Source organism: Ovis aries, chromosome 9, assembly GCF_016772045.2.
Source record: "Ovis aries strain OAR_USU_Benz2616 breed Rambouillet chromosome 9, ARS-UI_Ramb_v3.0, whole genome shotgun sequence".
NCBI classification, from domain to species: domain Eukaryota; kingdom Metazoa; phylum Chordata; class Mammalia; order Artiodactyla; family Bovidae; genus Ovis; species Ovis aries.
The window spans coordinates 90,629,262-90,650,218 of record NC_056062.1 but is presented as its reverse complement, the minus strand read 5'-3'; the positions used below and the strand labels follow the sequence as shown (position 1 = coordinate 90,650,218).

At 37.3% G+C, this 20,957-nt stretch overlaps 1 protein-coding gene across 7 annotated transcripts in view; it reads left to right on the top strand.

Annotated features, from left to right (window-relative positions):
* The window catches only part of RALYL (RALY RNA binding protein like), an 821,188-nt gene extending 804,006 nt beyond the window's left edge, over positions 1 to 17,182 (top strand). For all 7 annotated transcript variants that reach the window (XM_042254525.1, XM_060393531.1, XM_027973257.2 and 4 more), the window contains one exon: positions 16,203 to 17,182. In XM_042254525.1, coding sequence (XP_042110459.1) covers positions 16,203 to 16,220 — 18 coding nt within the window. In that variant the 3' untranslated portion in view covers positions 16,221 to 17,182. The remainder of the gene's footprint in view (positions 1 to 16,202) is intronic.
* Positions 17,183 to 20,957: the final 3,775 nt, after the last annotated feature.

The following is a 20,957-nucleotide window of genomic DNA, read 5'->3' as shown; positions in this document are numbered from 1 at the left end:
AGTCCTTTGTACTTTCATATGAATTTTAAAATTATTTGTTCTAGTTCTGTGAAAAATGCCATTGGTATTTTTATAAGAATGCATTTAATCTATAGATTGCCTTGAATAGTATGGTCATTTTAACAATATTTAAATGACTGATACTTGCTCACTTAACAATCCAAGAGCCTGTTATAGCTTTCCATCTGTTTGTGTTATCTTCAGTTTCTTTCATCAGCATCTTAAACCTACCTAATGAGGCAAAAGATCTTTTTTTCTGTAAATTATAAAATACTGTTGAAACAAATATACAGTATTTTTAAGAAATAAAGTTCTTCCCTGATAGTTCAGTTGGTAAAGAATCCGCCTGCAATGCAGAAAACCCCAGTTTGATTCCTGGGTTAGGAAGACCCACTGGAGAAGGGATAGGTTACCCACTCCAGTATTCTTGGTCTTTCCTCGTGGTTCAGCTGGTAAAGAAACCGCTTACAGTGTAGGAGACCTGGGTTCAATCCTTGGGTTGGGAAGATGCCTGGAGAAGGAAAAGGCTACCCACTCCAGTATTCTGGCCTGGAGAATTCCATGGACTGTATAGTCCATGGGGTCGCAAAGAGTCAGACACGACTGAATGACTTTCACTAATCCTTAAGAAATAAAAATAGTTTGAGGAAATGATGTAAAGCATAAGAGAATCAAAAGAATTAATTTTATTATTTTATTAATAATTTTATTTATTATTAAAATTGATGCTTTTATTTCAGTAAAATAATTTTGAAATATGTGAACACATGTGCTTATGAGTATGTTCAACAAAGCTTATTATATGTTTGTTAAAATGCTTCAATTTTTCTGTCAGTCACTCATGAGAAATAAATAACTCACTGATTGCCTAGTAGGTGTAGATTTGCTTCATTTGACTTTTAAAGGATCATTTTAACTAGAATTACTTTCAGTTTAGGGGAAACATAGAGAATACAAATTGCATCTTGTAAAGGGGCCTTTTTAAAATTGCCCTGTAACCATGGAAATATCATTTTAGAGTCATAAAATTTTAACTAGACTTAGTCCTGGTATCTAAAGCATCCTGTGTGCACCATGGCATATCATATGCAAATTCTATTAAATTCTCTGTGCCTTTTCACTGCTTACTGTTTTCAGATGGACAATTGTGTGTCAGTAAAGACTCCAGGCACTGAAGTGGATGTGAATGCGGTGACTGCATTTGTTTAACAGCCAGGTGAAAATTAGTGTCTTAAACCTTTCCTACCTATTTTATATTCAAAGATGTCCATAGAAGTAATTCATTTCATCCTTTTAAATAATGAATGTTGGATCCCTGACACAATACTAATATATTCCTTCATTCTTCTGGCACTAATGCTATATGATACTAAATTTTTTTAAATTATCATTTTATTCTTCCAGATCTGTATATTAGTAATAATTTCTTTTTCCATAATATCAAATCTATAAAACACTGAAAACTTCAGTTATGTTTTCTTTATTCTAAATCTAAAATGTTATTCACAAATAATATTCTATCTGGAAATATCAGAAACTATTTCTTAGGTACATCAGGCAATTCATTCATCCAAAGTTTTAAAGTATATTCAAATTACACAGGATGATGTTCCAACACTTGTCTATTGGATGGGTTAATAGACATTTCCCGAAAGAGACAGTTAATTGTAGATACTAACCTCCCATTGTCTTATACAAAGGTTGTTGAATTTATTGGCCTAAGAATTTTACCCACCAAATCACTAGTGCTTTTTTTTGTTGTTTTGAATTTAACGTTCCAAATATAGTTGATCTATTACCAAGTATTGTAAACATAGGACTTTACTGACTTTTTATTGCTAGTTTTTAAAATATTGAGTGTGATAAACTTAAAAAACTTCAGAGCAAAAATTTTTTAAGTAGTTACGTGACTATGATCATTTGATAAATATCAGAGCCGGAAACTTGTGCTTGAGAAAGCTAAGAAAGTCATTAACAGCAGTATTTCTGATGGAACTAATGTTATACCTTTTCAGGCTACGCTGAATCTAATAATCTGTGACAGAAGAAATGAGAAAAGGTGTGGAAGTTTTTCATTAGATCAGAAATTGAAAGAAAGGGGAAAAAAGGTTTTTTTCAATTTGATTCATAGCTCAACTGACAGGGTCCCAGTGGAAAAGAAATTAGTTGTCTAAATGGTGCCGACCTTTCACACTCCTTGCCCCATATTCTGGAAGTGAATTCCTAAATCTATTTGCCTGCATTTGAATTGCAAAGGGCATCTTCACTTCACATTCCCCCTCTACAACCCAAACCCTCACCCCCACACCGTGGGCCTTTATTACGAAGCAGCAGGGGCCTGTGTCTCGCTGTTCCCCGTGCTCAAAACTCTGGCAAGAGCAAACCAGTCCGCACCATCAGCCCTGCTCTACCTCAGAGTCTCCCCTTACGAGACTCCACGGTCTCTCGGCTTGCTCTGAATATGGAAAAATGACAAGCTTCAGGGTAGCCTGGGATGAAATGAAAGTTCAGGCCTTTGGAGGACTGATAAGAATGCTTATCAGCTAGAACCTGATAAGTATTCTGGATACCTTGCCACATTTTCAGGAATACATATTAATAATGTGCAGTAACATTTCCTAAAAGCAAACTTTGCTAACCCGTGGCCTACTGGAAATAACATCTATAGCTGCTGCCATTTAAAGCTCTGTGAATTGGTTAAGGTGTGCAATCTTTGGGGGCTTAATTATTTCAAAAATGTAGAAAAATAGCTTATCTTACAGAAGCAAAAAACTGAGAATGTGTGATTCAATATATACATACGCAGAGACACACATGCACAGAGAGAGATTTTTATTTCATTCCAAGTCAGAAAATAAAAGAGGAAAAGGAAACTGCTTTTTCCATTTGCATTTCCTTCCAGGAATAATAATGAGTTTTTTAATATATGTCATTTCATTTATTGCCTAAAATAATGTTGGGGAATAGGTATTTTATAAATAACTGGTTTTAGAGAGTAACTTCCCTAAGGTTATCCTGATAATAAAGGCCTACTCAAAATTCAGTAAGGGTCTGTAAGATTCCAGTGACCTTAGATACTTTCACAGACTAGTGTTTACAGATGTTATTAATTTTAATCAGTGCTGTACCTTTATGATTCTTGGTGACAATTTAACTTAATTTTAAAATTAAATTGACTTATCTTTTTAATGTAAAATAAACATATCTTTAAAACTAAACTTTAGTTCAGCCCAGTAAATGGAAAACCATATTATCCTTTTCATAAGTAAGGAATATATTTTAAATAAGTATAATGAAAAGATACAGCTTTTTAAATTTAGTTTGTTGTTTTCATATGTTGAAAAATCTGGCATTCCTGTTTTTCTCTCTCGCCCCCTCCCCTCTCTCACTGAAAACAAAGACAAAAAAATGTAGACAGTAGTAGAGAGATGTCAGAATAAGCGTGAGCAGAAACTTTCTCTTTAATGCAGTCAGGACTGTAAGAACACGGAGCGGGACAATTTTCTCACGATGCAAGTCAATGTCTCCAATGCTCCTTCCCACCTGACAGCGTCTTGGGCACCTGCTGCCGTTCGCTTTCCTCTCTGAGAACAGGGAGCTCAGCCGTGCTGCCCGGCACTCCGCACTTGATGAGAGGGTGGCTGAATGGCACTCTGCTTGGCCGTCACCCTCCTGCAGTCGTCTGCCTTGTAGTTTCCTACTTGAAATTGGCAGAAAGTTTACATGCAGATTGACTTGTTGGCTCGCAGTAGGAGAGTATGCCAGATTTTACAGAATTTGATACTTCTTTTTAATCACATCCATACCTTCTCATTTAAATACCTTGACGCATCTCATTCCTCTGGATTCCTCTGTGCTCAAAATTTGCAATTTTTGTTCCTATAAAAAGCATTCAATGTCATCTCTTTTAAAATTTTTTTCATAATTTTTACTATAAAGAAAAATGTGAGTATGAATTGAAAAAGCTTAACTTATCATGGTATTTATATAAAAAGTAATAACTATGAAGTCAGTCTCAAATTTTATCCAGAATTTTAAATAGCCTTAAAATTTAAGATTAATTTCATTTTCTAATCATTGAGGCCACATTTGAGCTCTGTAAATGCTAATGCTAAGCAAGGACATTTTTCCTTGAACTATCTCTAAATTGAGTAACTATTTCTAAAAGTAAATTGTTCAGTGCTCAGTCATGTCCAACTCTTTGCTACCCCATGGACTGCAGCACACCAGGCTTCCCCATCCTTCACCATCTCCCAGAGCTTGTTCAGACTCATGTCCATTGAGTCAGTGATGCCATCCAACCATCTCATCCTCTGTCACCCCCTTCTGCCCTCAAATTTTCCCAGCATCAGGGTCTTTTCAAATGACTTGACTCTTCACATCAGGTGGCCAAAGTATCAGAGCTTTAGCTTCAGCACCAGTTATTCCAATTAATATTTAGGGTTGATTTCCTTTATGATTGGATGGTTTGATCTCCTTGCAGTCCAAGGGACTCTCAAGGGTCTTCTCAGCACCACAGTTTGAACACATCAATTCTTCAATGCTTAGCCTTTTTTATGGTCCAACGTTCACATCCATACATGACTACTGGAAAAACCATAGCTTTGACTATGAGGACCTTTGTCAGCAAAGTGATATCTCTGCTTTTTAATACACTGATTAGGTTTGTCATAGCTTTTCTTCCAAGGAGTAAACATCTTTTAATTTTGTGAATACAGTCACCATTCACAGTGATTTTGGAGCCCAAGAAAATAAAGTCTGTCACTGTTTCCAGTTTTTCCCCATCTATTTGCTGTGAAATGATGGGACTGAATGCCATGGTCTTTAGTTATTTAAATGCTAAGTTTTAGGCCAGCTTTTTCACTCTCCTTTTTCACCTTCACTAAGAGGCTCTTTAGTTCTTCTTTGCTTTCTGCCATAAGGGTGGTATCATCTGCATACCTGAGGTTATTGATATTTCTCCCAGAGATCTTGATTCCAGCCTGAGCTTCATCCAACCCAGCAGGAAAATAAATTAGGTTGAAGACATTCACCATAAAATTGATGTCTTTCCTATATGAGATATAGTATTTTCTTATGGAATATTTTCTTCAGATAAAATTGGTTACTTCTTTTCACAACTCAGATGGGTTTAGCCAATGACATGATTACACTAAAATATTTAATAATGGGTAGCTGTTATCACCTTATAGTTATGTGGCCATTGATGGTGCTGTAAAAATAAAAATGATACTGAAGCCCAATTACAAAATACCATTATCTGTCACCCTCTTAAATAAAGTTAATTTATTTAAAATGTTTTAAGGTCATGTGCAAAAAAGTAAATATTCGTAATTCTTTTCCGTGACTCAGAAGCCAACTTCCTGTGCTCTCTCACTTGCCTACATTGTTAGCAGAAAAATAGAGACTCTGCTGAATAGTCTTATAAACGCCTTCTCTATTGGCTTCCAAGCACTCATCTACCAAAACCCCAGTAGACAAAAGGCAGCTTCTGAGGCCTGAAGAAACCAACAAGTCGTTGGAGACATTCTGTCTGAAACTTCATCTGAACCATTATCCTCCCAGCACCTCCCACTGAGAACACACATTTTTTAGAGGATGTTTGGTGCGGAGAGCACGTTGTTGCCTACATTCAGACATGAGCCACCTATCCTTTGATGTTTATTTCAAACCACGTATTTATTTCAGTTTGGCCTTCAAACGAGGGCCACAGTGCGATTTTGGACTGGATTTATTTTACCCCTTTCAGTAAGACCCCGGGTAGGTGACTTTCTTTCCTTATTGCCTCAGACTTCTCTCCGTTAAGATTTGAGTATTTGTAAAATGCTATAGAAATCATTTATAGTTCCACATGTACGTAGCAGTTGTAGGAGATATTGCATTTATGTGCCACGTAATAACACAGTGGGATGACTCAGCAATAAACACCAGGTATAGGTGATAATTACAGAAAGCTAGGCAGCCGCAGTGCCCTTCCTCTTCAACACACAGCACAGTTTAGTGGTCATGAGTCTTTCCTAGATTTCCAAGGTCAAAGCTGATGAACAAGTGATGATACTGCCTTCTGTTCGGGTCCATAAAGTGTGATTTCTTAGAGGAATCTAATTATAAAGGAAAAAAATCATTTCCAATAAAAATTGGGGACACATTTGTTTACATAAGTCTTCCAGAACTCAGCTTATCTTAAATTATGTCATCAATTTATTGAGTTAAAATGCTCCAAGCCCTTATTTATCTTGACCCATACCAGAATGATCATATAATTGATACTATTTCTAAATTCTACATTCTCTGATAGTATTAAAAAGAAAACAGAGGTAAGTGAGCTGGTATCCAAAACCTATTTCAAAAAGGCACTAGTAGGCAGTATGATATAAATTTATCCTATAAGACAAAGTCCAGTTTCCAATACCTCCTTCTTGTTTCACAATTCTGGGATTTATTTTTTAATAATCAGGCAATGACTCTGAGATCTCTCTGAATTATTCAGGATTGTGTTAGACCCAGCATAATTTGAGTGCCAAGAATATTTTCACAGTATTTCAGGGATTTAAACCTTAAGATTTTTTAATTAACTAAATTTCTCAAATATTGATAAAAACACTTTATTAATAAAATAATAGTATAATTATTTCTTTTACTTTACTATTTCACTTGCTCTCTCAGATTAATTTTGCTCAGTTTTAAAATTGAAGATATTATGTTCTAATTATTTGATATGTATATATAGTAAATTTAATTAAAGTAAATGAAAATTGTTAAATAACCATGAAAACCTTTCCCTAGCTATTCTCAATGGTTGTGAATTAACTATATTATTGTCAAGGGCTTTCAAATTTGAACCTCTAAACCAGTCGATTCTAAATCACATTTCAGTTATATAGAAAATAATTTTTTAAATATTTCTTCTTGTGTGCCAAAAGCAGTTACTCAAAGAACTGTAGAAAGCAATAAAATGTATAAAATTTCAAAGTTCATAATAATCTTAGCATTAATCAGCATTTGGCTTCTAGCACTGGAATTAACTTAAGCAATTTGAAGTATTATCCTAAAATTATCATTATCTTTTACCAGCATTGAGAGTAACTAATGGTTGTTAGACACTATATAATTAGCATGAGAAATCAGAAATCAGTGCATGATCAAATACAAGTTATGGGCCAAATAAGATTACTATGATTTATCAATTCAGCTACTCAAATATGATTGTCAGTGAACCCAAAACACTCAAAACACAATCATAATTATCTTCAGAAAGAATTAAGAAAAATATTAATGTGTTACTTTGTGTAACAGAACATTCAAGCTCTGGTAAATCATATAATTCAGCAATTATTTTTCAGTAATTAATTAAATTTTTACACAGACATTTTAAATAAAACTTGTAACCCGCATTAGATAATTTTGCTCTGAAATTAAACATTCTTTTTTCTTAATCAAACGTATTTTTACAACATAAAAGGTCTCCTTTAGACAGATGCCTAAAGTAAGAGTTTAATTTAAATGATTTTAATTAATCCAAGGCAGAACTTTTTAAAACAATCCAAACAGAGAAAGGTAGGTGGTAGGCTATATACGAATCCTAGTACTTTCTCAGTAATTCCATCTCTTTTACCCCACTCACCACTAGAACACCAGTGTATTTTCACATCCCAGTTGAGATCACCTCTGCTAAAATTAATATGGTGCCCAGTCTGAATCTGCCTGCAATGCAGATTGGGTTCAATCCCTGGGTTGGGAAGATCCCCTGGAGGAGGAAACTGCAAGACACTCCAATTTTCTTGCCTGGAAGGTCCCACATACAAAGGAGCTTGGCGGGCTACAGTCCACAGGGTCCCAGAGAGTCAGACACGACTGAGCCTGCACACGCCTGACTCCTCACTGTCCGGCTCGCAACTAGGCAGACTAGAATGCTACAGAAAGCACCGCTCCCAAATAAAGCACCACGGGTATGATTTAGTCAAGACACTCACTGTCGGATCCAAGGATAAGTGACTATTATGAGGATAATTCTTGCCCAATGACCTACCTCACTGGTTTGTAATTAAAATCAAACGGGAACATACTTAGAGTGTTTTATGAACTCTCACACACTATATACATAGAATTTATTATATTGATTGTTGTCCATGCCCACCATCTTAACCCAGTCCCAGATACTAAGAATAGCCCAAACACAGTCAACTTGCTTGGGACAAATTAAGGGAGTCTTAGGTAAGTAATTCAGATGCCACAGACTGTGAGACATTCTTGTTTCTCTTATTGTAAGCGTATTCATTTCTCTAGGTTTACTCTAGCAGCTGGATCCTACTTTCTTCCTGGGAACAAATGGGGTCCACATATAGAAATGAATAAGTGACTCAAAACAGATTCCTGCCCTAACGTTTTGTCTAATACCAATCCACTCCCCATAGAGCTGGTCTCTGCCTTCCTCTCTCTTACTGTTTTGGAGAAATGACCTGAATTTCTGTCCCACGGGTGGGATCCTCCTGGTACCTCTGTACCTCTCAAATTTGGTCTGGCTGTCCGATCTTACCACATTCTCTAGGCTTTCTCTCAGTATATAGCTCAGCCAATTAGCAGATTTAGACTCAAAGAAGCAAATTCTCTTCTCCCCACTCTCATCCACAAATGGAGCAGGAGTCTTTGTGAGGTGAAGAGCTCTGCGCCCACCTCAGCTGGTTCAGGCAAAACTCTGTGCCCGTCAGCAGTGGTTACCGGGGAAAGCCCTCTTGCCTCGGCTGGGGAGTCAGGCCAGCTCCTTCTTCACTCACGAATCACTTTCTTAACCACTCTGTTCCTCTGGTTCACTAATGCTTCTGGGGTGACCATAGAGAAGAACTGTACGGCTCCTGACACTGTTGCATTTTATCTCACTAAACAAATTGTTTACTGTGGCAAACAATGAATTAATGAATCCAAAAGAAGACAATATTTGCCTCTTATTTGAACATTATTTGAGATTTCAATTAAATGGCGTGGACTCTAGAAACACAAATGATCTGTGTGTCTAGATGTAAAAACCATTAGTGCACTAATGTATTTGTTAGAGATAGCAACGATTAGATACAAAATAATGCAATTAACTCTGAAAAGAGTTTTTTAGAAATCACATACAGTAAGCCATGTCCCAAACCAAATATCCCTAAGGAAAATGGCATTTTTAATTGTCATTTTACATTAGCACATTATTTTCAAGTCAATATCAAAAACTATATTTTATCTATACCATCAGTGTCATAAACTAAAACATGAATGTCACAAGTGTGGCAGTCACTTTATAATATTTGTAAGAACACAAGTTGTTTGGATTTGGTAAATTTAAATTAACATTAATTTTGTTTTCTTTTTCTTTTCCTGATGGTTTTACAATATTGCTTTCTATTTTTCTTCATTTTATCAGAGAGGACATCAAACATCTGAGCATTACCTTTGTAGTAAATCCAATGATTTTATAAAAAATGATTGATTTTCCTAGTCTTTTTATCTTTCCGTTTGGTATGAAATAATGCCTGCTTCTGCTACTGCTGCTAAGTCACTTCAGCCATGTCCGACTCTGTGCGACCCCATAGATGGCAGCCCACTAGGCTCCTCTGTCCCTGGGATTCTCCAGGCAAGAACACTGGAGTGGGGTGCCATTTCCTTCTCCAATGCATGGAAGTGAAAAGTGAAAGTGAAGTCGCTCAGTCGTGCCCTAGTCTTAGCAACCCCATGGACTGCAGCCCACCAGGCTCCTCCATCCATGGGATTCTCCAGGCAAGAGTACTGGAGTGTGGTGCCATTGCCTTCTCCGAAATAAAGCCCAAGGATCTGGATGTCTGTGAGCCACTATAATATAAACAGCTAGGGTTTTGTCTCATGGTCATATTATTTGATGAATGTTGAAAGACAGATGGAGGAATATGGAGGAATACGGACAGAATAATGAGTGTGGATTATACAGCTGAACTGTTAGGAATTGGAGGTGAAAATAAGTGAGGAGGAAGGAAGTGGGACGGAGATAGGAAAGAAGCAGCAAGAGGACTGGGTAGCACGTCCAGAAGACGGTTGGCCCACAGAGTGCCTACTCACCAAGAAGCGCTGGTGTTAATGTGGGCTATAGGTCGGCCATCAGTTGCGCCCAACTGAAATGCTTGACTGTAGTTACACAACTGAAGCAGAAGTCCCACCAGAACAACTGTACAAGCTTGTAACATCTCTCAAGCTCCCTTCAAACTCCCTTTCTGCCTTTAATCCACTAGTGGGATTTCTGAGTTGACTATTTAATTACCCTACCCAGTCCCCGTCGCCAGGATTAGAGGCTGTCAGCCTCTAAGACTCACATAGTAGAGCGGCTGCGTTCATCTGTAGACACAGCAGTGAGTCACTGCCCTCTTGGTTGCCATATGATTATGGGCCTTCTGCTGTGGTTCTTTCACTTCAAAGTTTAATGCAGTTTTGGCCCCAGAGTGTATCAATAGAAGGTAACTTTTAATTTGTAATAAATAGTCACTGCTGGGATTCTGTTTATATTATTTAGAAATTAGGATTGAATTGGATCCCAATTGTGATAAAGGATTTGTAAAAGCCAGATGTCTTCACATTGTTTATAAAAAGTGGATGGCTGAATAATTACTCAGTAAACATGATTAGTGGTGATAAAAATATAGATTATTCCTGCTCATGAGAACTGCTTTTCCATAAAATGTTATATAGCTTTCATTACTCACGTTTTTCTTTTAACTTCTTTGCTTTTATAGAAATATAGATTATCTATATTTATTTATTATAAATCTCAATTCAAAAAAAGATAACAGAAGCATTTCTGACATGAAAGAAAGACTATTTCTTTAAAGTATGTTTTTGTGGTAGAGTTCTAAATAAGGCGTATTTATTCAATATATTGCTGTACTTATTTTATTTCAAATATATTAATTCATGAGGTTCAAAATTAAATATGCTTTCCCTGTAGATTAATACTCTCCTTTTCAACTTTGTTGAATAAAGTAAATTGCTTGGTTCAATACAAACTAAGCCCATATGAGTGGCTCTTCTTGTTTTTCAGAAATAGGAGACACTAAGAGTTGAAAAAGCATTCATCATCGGGAGAATTTTAAAAGCATCCAAGCGCCTACACAGCCAGTAGATAAATTACCCACTATTCAACAGAAGGAAAGCACAATTAGTTTCACATTATACTAAACAAATCAGCTCTTTAAGTGACAGTCATTTTTGAGAAAAAGGCAGCAAGAATGTCATAGTTGTTCCCTTTCTCCCTTGTCTTTAGAAGCAACAACTGGTCTTTTCTCAGACTACAAGTTCTGTGGAAAGCAGGGTGAATGTATTTTGCTGTTGGTTTAGATAAGGAGAATTATATTCATGCCTTGTATCCATATGGTTAATAACACCACTTCATGTAATCTGCCATCACTTAACCTGAAGAAGCACGATTAGTGAACTTTGTGTACACAGCTACTGCAGCATTTTAAGCAACTTCCATCTGTGATAATGAAGTGATCGATGGAGGTCTTGGAGGAAAGAGTGCAATGCAAGCATGTAGCCTCGTGCACACATGAATCAAGCATCAAAACCCCAAACCACAATGCCTTATGCTTGCAAGTCAGTCATAGCCCAGTTGTAAAAGAATCTGCCTGTAATGCAGGAAACCTCAGTTCGATTCCTGGGTCAGGAAGATCCCCTGGAGAAGGGATAGGCTACCCATTCCAGTATTCTTGGGCTTCCCTTGTGGCTCAGCTGGTAAAGAATCCACCTGCAATGCGGGAGACCTGGGTTCCATCCCGGGGTCTGGAAGATCCCCTGGAAAAGGGAAAAGTGGATAGCCACCCACTCCAGTATTCTGGCCTGGAGAATTCCATGGACTGTATAGCCCATGCAGTCGCAAAGAGTTGGAGAGGACTGAGCAGCTTTCACTTTTCACTTTTATCCTTCTGTAAGAAAGAAAGAAAGTGAAATCACTCAGTTGTGTCCGACTCTTTGTGACCCCATGGACTGTAGCCTACCAAGTTCCTCCATCCATTAAGTTTAAATTCATTTATTAAGGTATTCATTCCACATTTATAAGGGATAATTTTTGATACATGTATATAAGAAATGTACAAAATTTCTTTACACCACACGAAAAGTAGCACTTTGAGTTTGACCCTTAAGCTAAAGATCTCATTGTCTCTTCTCATGTAAATGCCCACAGCCTGGAACTACATAAAGAACACATAGAATGATGTCTTAATTTTTTAAAATACATATGTATTTTATCAGTAAGGATATAATATATATTGTGTGAAGAAGAAGATAAGAAGAAAAAGAAAGCGGGACTAAGGGAAAGAGGCAGAGAGAGAGAGAAAGTCAAAACAATGAAATGCACTTAAGCCTAGCCCATGCAGTTTCTTTCCTGGTGATATAAGTTTTTTTCTATGCTCTGACTGGAGAAAAGATTGTTAAGGGTATATATTTTGTTATTTTTAGTTGTTTAATTTATGAAAGTTTTAAAATGAAAATTGTTAAGCATCGATTATTAGGATTATATTTATAAGTAGAACAAATTTTACAAAGTACTTCTAAGAATTCTTTGAAAAAATGATTGTCCCTGATTAATTAAATGTTGTAAATGACACTTGTAAATTTAACATATTGTTTATTCTGTTTTTAAGTACTTCATTTGTCTGGTTTAACAAATAAAATCTTTCTGAGAAGGAAATAATTCTTAAAATCTAATAAGTTAAATATATGATGTCCTAAAGTTTTCTTAGACTGTCCAGTATCACACTTGATTATAAGATGTGGATATAAGACAGATCACAAAACTGAAATATTATGTCTCAATTTTTAACTGCAAATTCTAAGGCAAAATCATAAGGCTGTCACCTTAATAGACTAAATTATTTGAAATAATACATATTTACCATACCAAATGTTCACAGATTTCTTAACACAAAAATTTTAGTCTGTGATTTCTGTTCCTATAAACATATTCGAGTCAACTCTAAGTCTTCCTAGAACTAAAAGGTATGCACTCACTAAGGAAGATGACATCCAGTTAACTAAAACCTTTGAGACCACATCTGCTCTTGAGTGTGAAAGGCACATGCCCACAGAAGAGAAAATACCTTCCAGGCTCCCTGAGTTCCTTTCCGCCTGGGATCTTGACTGGACACGTGACATAGAGCTGCCGACGTCCCGGGCCGTTCTCACCACCTCAACTGCCATGTCAGTCTTCTTCATAATCTCTGTATCACAGGCCTCAAAACTTTAGCAGAAGGGCGAGTTCCCGGGTTCTCCGGCCACTCGCAGGTGTCAGCAGCTACCCGAGAAGCAGCTTGTGTGCGTGAGCTGCCAGCCCTCACCCAGCCTCACGAGATGGGGCTTTGGTCTGCGTTTTCTTACTGAGAAGTAAAGAGCCCACAAAGCTTTTGTCAGCCTCACAGCTTTGTACAGAAATATTGGACTGGCCAAAATAAAAATAAGAGACACATTTTTCATTTTCATCAAGAACTTTGTTTTGTTCCATTACCTTCTGCCATTTTTCAGCCAACTTCATAATTCCAAACTCTTCCCCAAACTTATCTTTTTGAGCAAAGAATCATCTTCCAGAGAATTGAAATTGTTTTTCCTTTAAGAGAATTTTGCAAAGACCAAAATAAATGAACATCCAAAGATGCCATGTCTGCTTGATACAGCAAATGAATCAGAACTTCCCAGCCAAGCTGTAACGGTTTTTCCCTGGTCATCAAAGAAACATGTGGTCTTGCGATATCCTGATGGAGGAGTATGCCTTTTCTGTTGACTAATTCTGGACGCTTTTCATGGAGTGATGTTCTTGGTTGGTGTAATTGGGAGTGTACTTGTTGGAATTAATTATTTGGCTTTCTGGAAGTAGCTCAAAATAGAGGACTCCCTTCCAATTCCACCATATTCACAACATTACTTTCTTTGGATGAAAACCTGCCTTTGGTGTGGTTGGTGGTGGTTCACTTGGCTTGTCCCATGACCTCTTCCATTCCACATTATTGTACAGTATCCACTTTTCATCACCTGTCACAATTAGTTTAAAAAATGGAACATTTTCCTTACGTTTCAATAGAGAATCATGTATGGAAATTCTGTCAAGGGTTTTTTTGCTTAATTTATGTGAAACCCAAACATCAAAGTGATTAACATACAAAGCTGATGCAAATGCTTTTCAGGGATACTTTGAGTATGCTGGCTATCTCCCCTGTGGTGTAACTTTGATTGTTCTCAATGAATGTCTCAATTTGATCGATGTCAGCTTCAACTGGTCTCCTTGACCTTGGAGCATCATCCAGCAAGAAATCTCTAGCACAAGACGTCACAAACCACTTTTGACATAGTTTGATCAGTCACTGAACCTTCTCTATACACTGCACACGGAAAAGGCAATGGCACCCCACTCCAGTACTCTTGCTTGGAAATCCCATGGACGGAGGAGCCTGGTGGGCTGCAGTCCATGGGGTCGCGAGGTCGGACACGACTGAGCAACTTCACTTTCACTTTTCACTCTCATGCATTGGAGAAGGAACTGGCAACCCACTCCAGTGTTCTTGCCTGGAGAATCCCAGGGACAGAAGAGCTTGGTAGGCTGCCATCTCTGGGGTCGCACAGAGTCAGACACGACTGAAGCGACTTAGCAGCAGCGTACACTGCACAAGTTTTTTTCTTGCATTTCAGTTACATTTTTAACATTCTTGCAACAATAAAGGATAATATGCCAGAAATGCTGCTTTCATTTTTCATCTTCAATATTAAAATGGCTACACAAAAAATTCACCAGTTTTGATACAGTTTTTTTAAATACACAATGATATGCCAGCTGTCGCAATACGGTCTAACAGAATTGTTTCCAATGAAGTTAAAAGGCCACTAGAGCCAGCTTTAGCCAGCCAGGGGGAAAAAAGAAAAAAAAAAATGAATGAATGAACTTTTTGGCCAACCCAATACTTTCCTGGTTTTAAGAGCCAGCTTACAGGGGGAAAAAAAAAAGAATGAACTTTTTTGGCCAACCCAATACTTTTCTGGTTTTAAGTTAAATAAGTGTTCCTTTGTTCTGCTTAAAGGTGTAAAGCAGTGGTCCTCGGACATGCATCTATCTTCTAGCATTTCAGATTCCATGAGAGCGGGCTCCAGGTCCTTCTCAGGCAGCAGCGGGGATACACGTAGATGACTTACCCTCCATCCACTCTCAGGGAGACCCGCTAACCGTAGGGACCAGCACACACTGTTAGAGCTGTAAAGGATCATCCCATCCAAAGCTTGATCATATCAGGTTTTGGTTGACAACCTTGATACTACAATACCAAGACAAAAATGTTTGGAGTTCTCCCCTGGGATTGATAACCAGGAGCGCTGCTAGGTTTATTGATAACAGATGTATGATGTTCCTCTCAACAGCAACTCCCATCCTAATTGGTTTACTTGTCTTTGACTCTAAGGCATACGTTTACCATCTAATGCCAAAAAAATCTTTGAAGTTGATGGATAGTGGGTTTAGTTATATATTTTACCTGAACAGAAAGACTTCAAACTTGATAGGATTCTAGAATAAATAATTACCCTTCTCCACTAGTCTAAATAATTTTGCATTATTTTATCTTCATATTCATATTCAATTTTCAATTCAGTTCTTCAACCAATTGAATTTTCACTCTTAAATGGTGTTTCCTGGCTCATGGTTGCACCCTGAGTCTTTCACTGTCCTTCTTGCCTCTAGATTCCTTCTTTTGTAACCAACCACTGCATAATTCAGATCAGATCCCTGTACTGATTTTTCCTCCTATCCTAGGAATATAAGGTTTAGGAATGTGCTCTTGAAAGTCTTTTCCAGGTGAAAAACTACTCCATGTTCACTCTTTAAGGGCAATAAAGTTTCCTGAGCATCTCAGACCTCTCAGCCTAGATCTACTAGTGGTTCTCTTCTGACCGAGACAAGTAATTGAAAAATAATTGTTGGTCTCAATCAGTAAATCAACTGGATTTAAAAAAAATCATTTCATGCTACAAACATATAATTTTAGTATTGTGTATAACAAAGGATCTGAGAACTTAAAGCTTCTCAGAAGTATTTATCCTAGAGATCTAAGACTCCTTTTGTCTTTTGCCTCACTAAGCCTTAAAATCTAACTTATATATCTTTGCATGCTATCAGCAATGAAATAAAAATGTCTGTATTTTAAATAATTTTTCTTTCTCAGTTTCTACAGATAAAGTGATTTAAAGTAATGAATGATGCCATCAAAGCAGAAAAGAGAAACTGTGAAAACCCCCAGAAATGTGAAAGGAGGTTTCCTACAGGATAATAGCATCTTCGGTTCAATTTATAAAAACCCAAATAAATAAAATGGACAGTATTGTTCAATTTTAGAAATTCCATTTCTTCTATGTTCTAAGCTGTATAATTGTCAGGTTTTTATGGTTTAGATTGTAAATGTGTTCTTCCCTTTGCTAATTATGTGTTTTTTTTTAAGTCTTAAAAGTCTTAAAATGTGAAGGACATTTATGAATGGTAAGGGAGACACTGTATACAAATGTATATTTGTAAAAGCTATTTTTATGATTAGCATGTTTTACTGTTGACCATATATAAAAGTCAGGTGATATTGCAATTATAAACTTAAACTTATTTCCAACAATGTCATGTAAGAAAAGATACATTGTATGCTAGTTTTTATAATTTATTTTTAACTTATAGTTTAAAGTACTTCAGATAATAATGATAAAAAAATTGAAAAATTGTATTTCTGCCCTCAATAAGCACCATTTTTATTAATAAAGAATGCAAATATTTCAGATGTGATTCAATAGTTAAAGGATTGTTGGTTTGACCTGTAATTAAATTGAGCATCCTCTGCTTGACTGAACTGAAATGATCCAATTAATACCCAATATTTCAGTGTGGGTGGGAGATCCCATGGATGGATTTTAATGCCAATACAGATGAGAACTAGATTGGCAAGGAAGATTGTTTTGCCTTTGGATCCAAAAGTTCAAATTAATGCATACATCACTTCATTCCATCTCCTATTACTAAGGATTCTCCATTCCCTGGCATTGCAAGTGTTTCCAAATGCCCTTAGCTATTGTCTTGTGCTGTGGAAATGGAAGAAACCATCTTCACAGACTAGGAGAATTAAGTGTATAATTTCTTAATAAATATGGCTTCTTTTAAAACAAAGTTGGTGTGTATCTTTCTTTTGGGGTGCATTTAGTTTTAATACTCAGCTTGAATTTTTAAGTCATTTGTACAAAATCAGTGCAATAATGAAAGCAGCATAACCTTATTAATATGCAGATTACATGTTCCATATGCCTACACGTTAAATGGGATGGCATATTCTGGAGCACATTAATTTGGTATGTAATAGAAAGTCAGAGGGCCCTCACCCATGACGGAAGGAACAGTATGGATTATATTTCTAGAAAGCATATTTTTAATCCAAATACAGAATTTTGAGACAGTATTGAAGGCAAAACTACTTGAATATAGGTATTTATTTGGGGGGGCTCCAAAATCACTGCAGATGGTGACTGCAGCCATGAAATTAAAAGACGCTTGCTCCTTGGAAGAAAAGTTATGACCAACCTAGAAAGCATATTCAAAAGCAGAGACATTACTTTGCCAACTAAGGTCCATCTAGTCAAGGCTATGGTTTTTCCTGTGGTCATGTATGGATGTGAGAGTTGGACTGTGAAGAAGGCTGAGGGCCGAAGAATTGATGCTTTTGAACTGTGGTGTTGGAGAAGACTCTTGAGAGTCCCTTGGACTGCAAGGAGATCCAACCAGTCCATCCTAAAGGAGATCAGCCCTGGGATTTCTTTGGAAAGAATGATACTAAAGCTGAAGCTCCAGTACTTTGGCCACCTCATGCGAAGAGCTGACTCATTGGAAAAGACTCTGATGCTGGGAGGGATTGGGGGCAGGAGGAGAAGGGGATGACAGAGGATGAGATGGCTGGATGGCATCACGGACTCGATGGACGTGAATCTGAGTGAACTCCGGGAGTTGGTGATGGACAGGGAGGCCTGGCGTGCTGTGATTCATGGGGTCGCAAAGAGTTGGACACGACTGAGGAACTGAACTGAACTGAACTGATGCTCTGCCTAACTAATACTCTGCTACCAAATGATTGTCAGCTCATCATTAAAGAGCAGACAGAAAATATGCAGCCTCACCAAGAGCACTTTATAGGCTTAAGGCCACTCTTTACAAAGAAACTGAGCATCTAAAATCACCTTTGTGCGTTTTCTTTTATTTTTCTACTTTAATTTCACTAAGGTGAGCAATCCTCTTTCTCTGTCTTTTAATTATAAACTAATGCAATCTTACACAATTTCATCCAACAAAGAATATTTTTAAAAAATTTTTGAAGAACAAAAGGAACTCTCTTATTAAAGAAAATAAATATATTGCATTTTCCTATTTAAAGTCTTCAACAATTTGTCCACTACAACCTAGAGGCTGGATCAGGAATGTGTTTCCTTTTTAAGGAAATGCGAAAGCCACAATGTAATATACTTGTTTTAACCGTTATGAGTATTGGAGATTTTGTAATTGTTGTGTTTTAATTCTGAAGCTGCAAAAAGCCTGTATATGCTTCTGTAATGGGCTTTCCTGGTGGCTCAGACAGTAAAGAATCTGCCTGCAGTAGAGGAGACCTGGGTTCGAGACCTGGGTTGGGAAGATCCTCTGGAGGAGGGCATAGCTACCCACTCCAGTATTCTTGCCTGGAGATTTCCATGGAGAAAGGAGCCTCGTGGGCTACAGTCCATGGAGTCACGAAGAGTCAGACATGACTGAACGACTAAGCACAGCACACTTCTGTAAGAGAATAAAATCAACAGAGTGATTTCATAGTTTGCTGCCAAGTAGATGTATTTGCCTGGCATAATCTGATGCTCCAGAAAGGAACTGTTGCAGGTATTGTCTGCTAGGAAAATACACATGTGTCTATTTTTCCAAATTTACCATTTGTCTGTCCTCATAGTAGTCAATAAACAGTGTAGCATCTCTATAATTTATTATTATAAATTAAGGACAGTACACTTTCTCAGATATTCATTAACTGCTCCCAAAGTAAAATGAATAATTCAAATGTTATGAAATAATTCTTTGTTGTTGGAGTTGATTTTCTCCACACAGGCTTTGAAATATAAAACCATGGGTCTTTCTCTTTATTCACTGCCCATTCTTGGCTTAAGAATTTCCTTTGATGACAAGGATGGAACAAAATATACACCAGATCAACAAAATACAGATTATTGGGGATTATGATCCCTGAAGGTTTAGTTTAAAAAGTAACAAGGAAGGTTTTAATAAATGACTAGAGGAGAGTGGACTTCTAACTCAGATAACGTCAGTCTCATGAAAGAAAAAAAGTGGCATTTCTCAATGCATTCAAGAAAGAAAGACGGGACAATAGGCCCACTGCTTGGGAAGTTAGGCCAACTGGGCACTGGAGATAACGGAAAGGGGAAAATACCAATTTTGCATCCACCTGCTTCAACGAAAGAATAGTTTTCAAAGCAGAAATACACACAAAAAAATGATAGAAGTGAAACAGAAGGTAAGAAGAAACTATTTTAAATGGATTAAAGTTCAGAAAACAGGAATTACAAATGCAAATGCCTGCAGAGGCCTGATAAGAAATACAGATGCGGGAATCAGGCCTGAGGTGAGTTAGTAGATCTTCAAGGCAACCGTGAAGATGAGGAGGCCAGTGGCTGTCTAAGTCAGAAATGCAGACCTGGATTCACGCGTTTTCCTGATTTTTTCCAGAGAAGGCAGACATCAGAGTTCTAAATGAGATTTCCTATTTTGTTTTGCTTTAATGTGAATATGAATGAAACCGTACCTAGGATTTAGTAGTTGCAAAACAAAGCAAAAGAATTCTGCAGTGTGGGGGAAGGACAGATTGAGAAAGTAGCTGGTACACACGCTAGCATGTGTGAAACAGGTCACTGCTGTACAATAGGGAGCCCAGCCTGCTGCCCCGTGACGACCTGGAGGGGAGGGGTGCGAGGGGAGAGGAGGCTCAAGAGGGAGCGGACATGTGCATGTGGTGATAACTGATTTGCATTGTTGTACGGCAGAAACCACAGCAACATTTTAAATCAATTATCTTCCAACTGAAAAATTAAAAAAAAATTTCACCTTATCTTTGACAAAGGAGGCAAGAATATACAATGGAGTAAAGACAATCTCTTTAACAAGTGGTGCTGGGAAAACTGGGCAACCACTTGTAAAAGAATGAAACTAGATCACTTCCTAACACCGCACACAAAAATAAACTCAAAATGGATTAAAGATCTAAATGTAAGACCAGAAACTATAAAACTCCTAGAGGAGAACATAGGCAAAACACTCTCCGACATAAATCACAGCAGGATCCTCTATGATCCACCTCCCAGAATTCTGGAAATAAAAGCAAAAATAAACAAATGGGATCTAATTAAAATTAAAAGCTTCTGCACAACAAAGGAAAATATAAGCAAGGTGAAAAGACAGCCTTCTGAATGGGAGAAGATAATAGCAAATGAAGCAACTGACAAACAACTAATCTCAAAAATATATAAGCAACTTATGCAGCTCAATTCCAGAAAAATAAACGACCCAATCAAAAAATGGGCCAAAGAACTAAATAGACATTTCTCCAAAGAACACATATGGATGGCTAACAAACACATGAAAAGATGCTCAACATCACTCATTATCAGAGAAATGCAAATCAAGACCACAATGAGGTACCACTTTACACCAGTCAGAATGGTGCGATCCAAAAATCTGCAAGCAATAAATGCTGGAGAGGGTGTGGAGAAAAGGGAACCCTCCTACACTGTTGGTGGGAATGCAAACTAGTACAGCCACTATGGAGAACAGTGTGGAGATTCCTTAAAAAATTGCAAATAGAACTACCTTATGACCCAGCAATCCCACTGCTGGGCATACACAC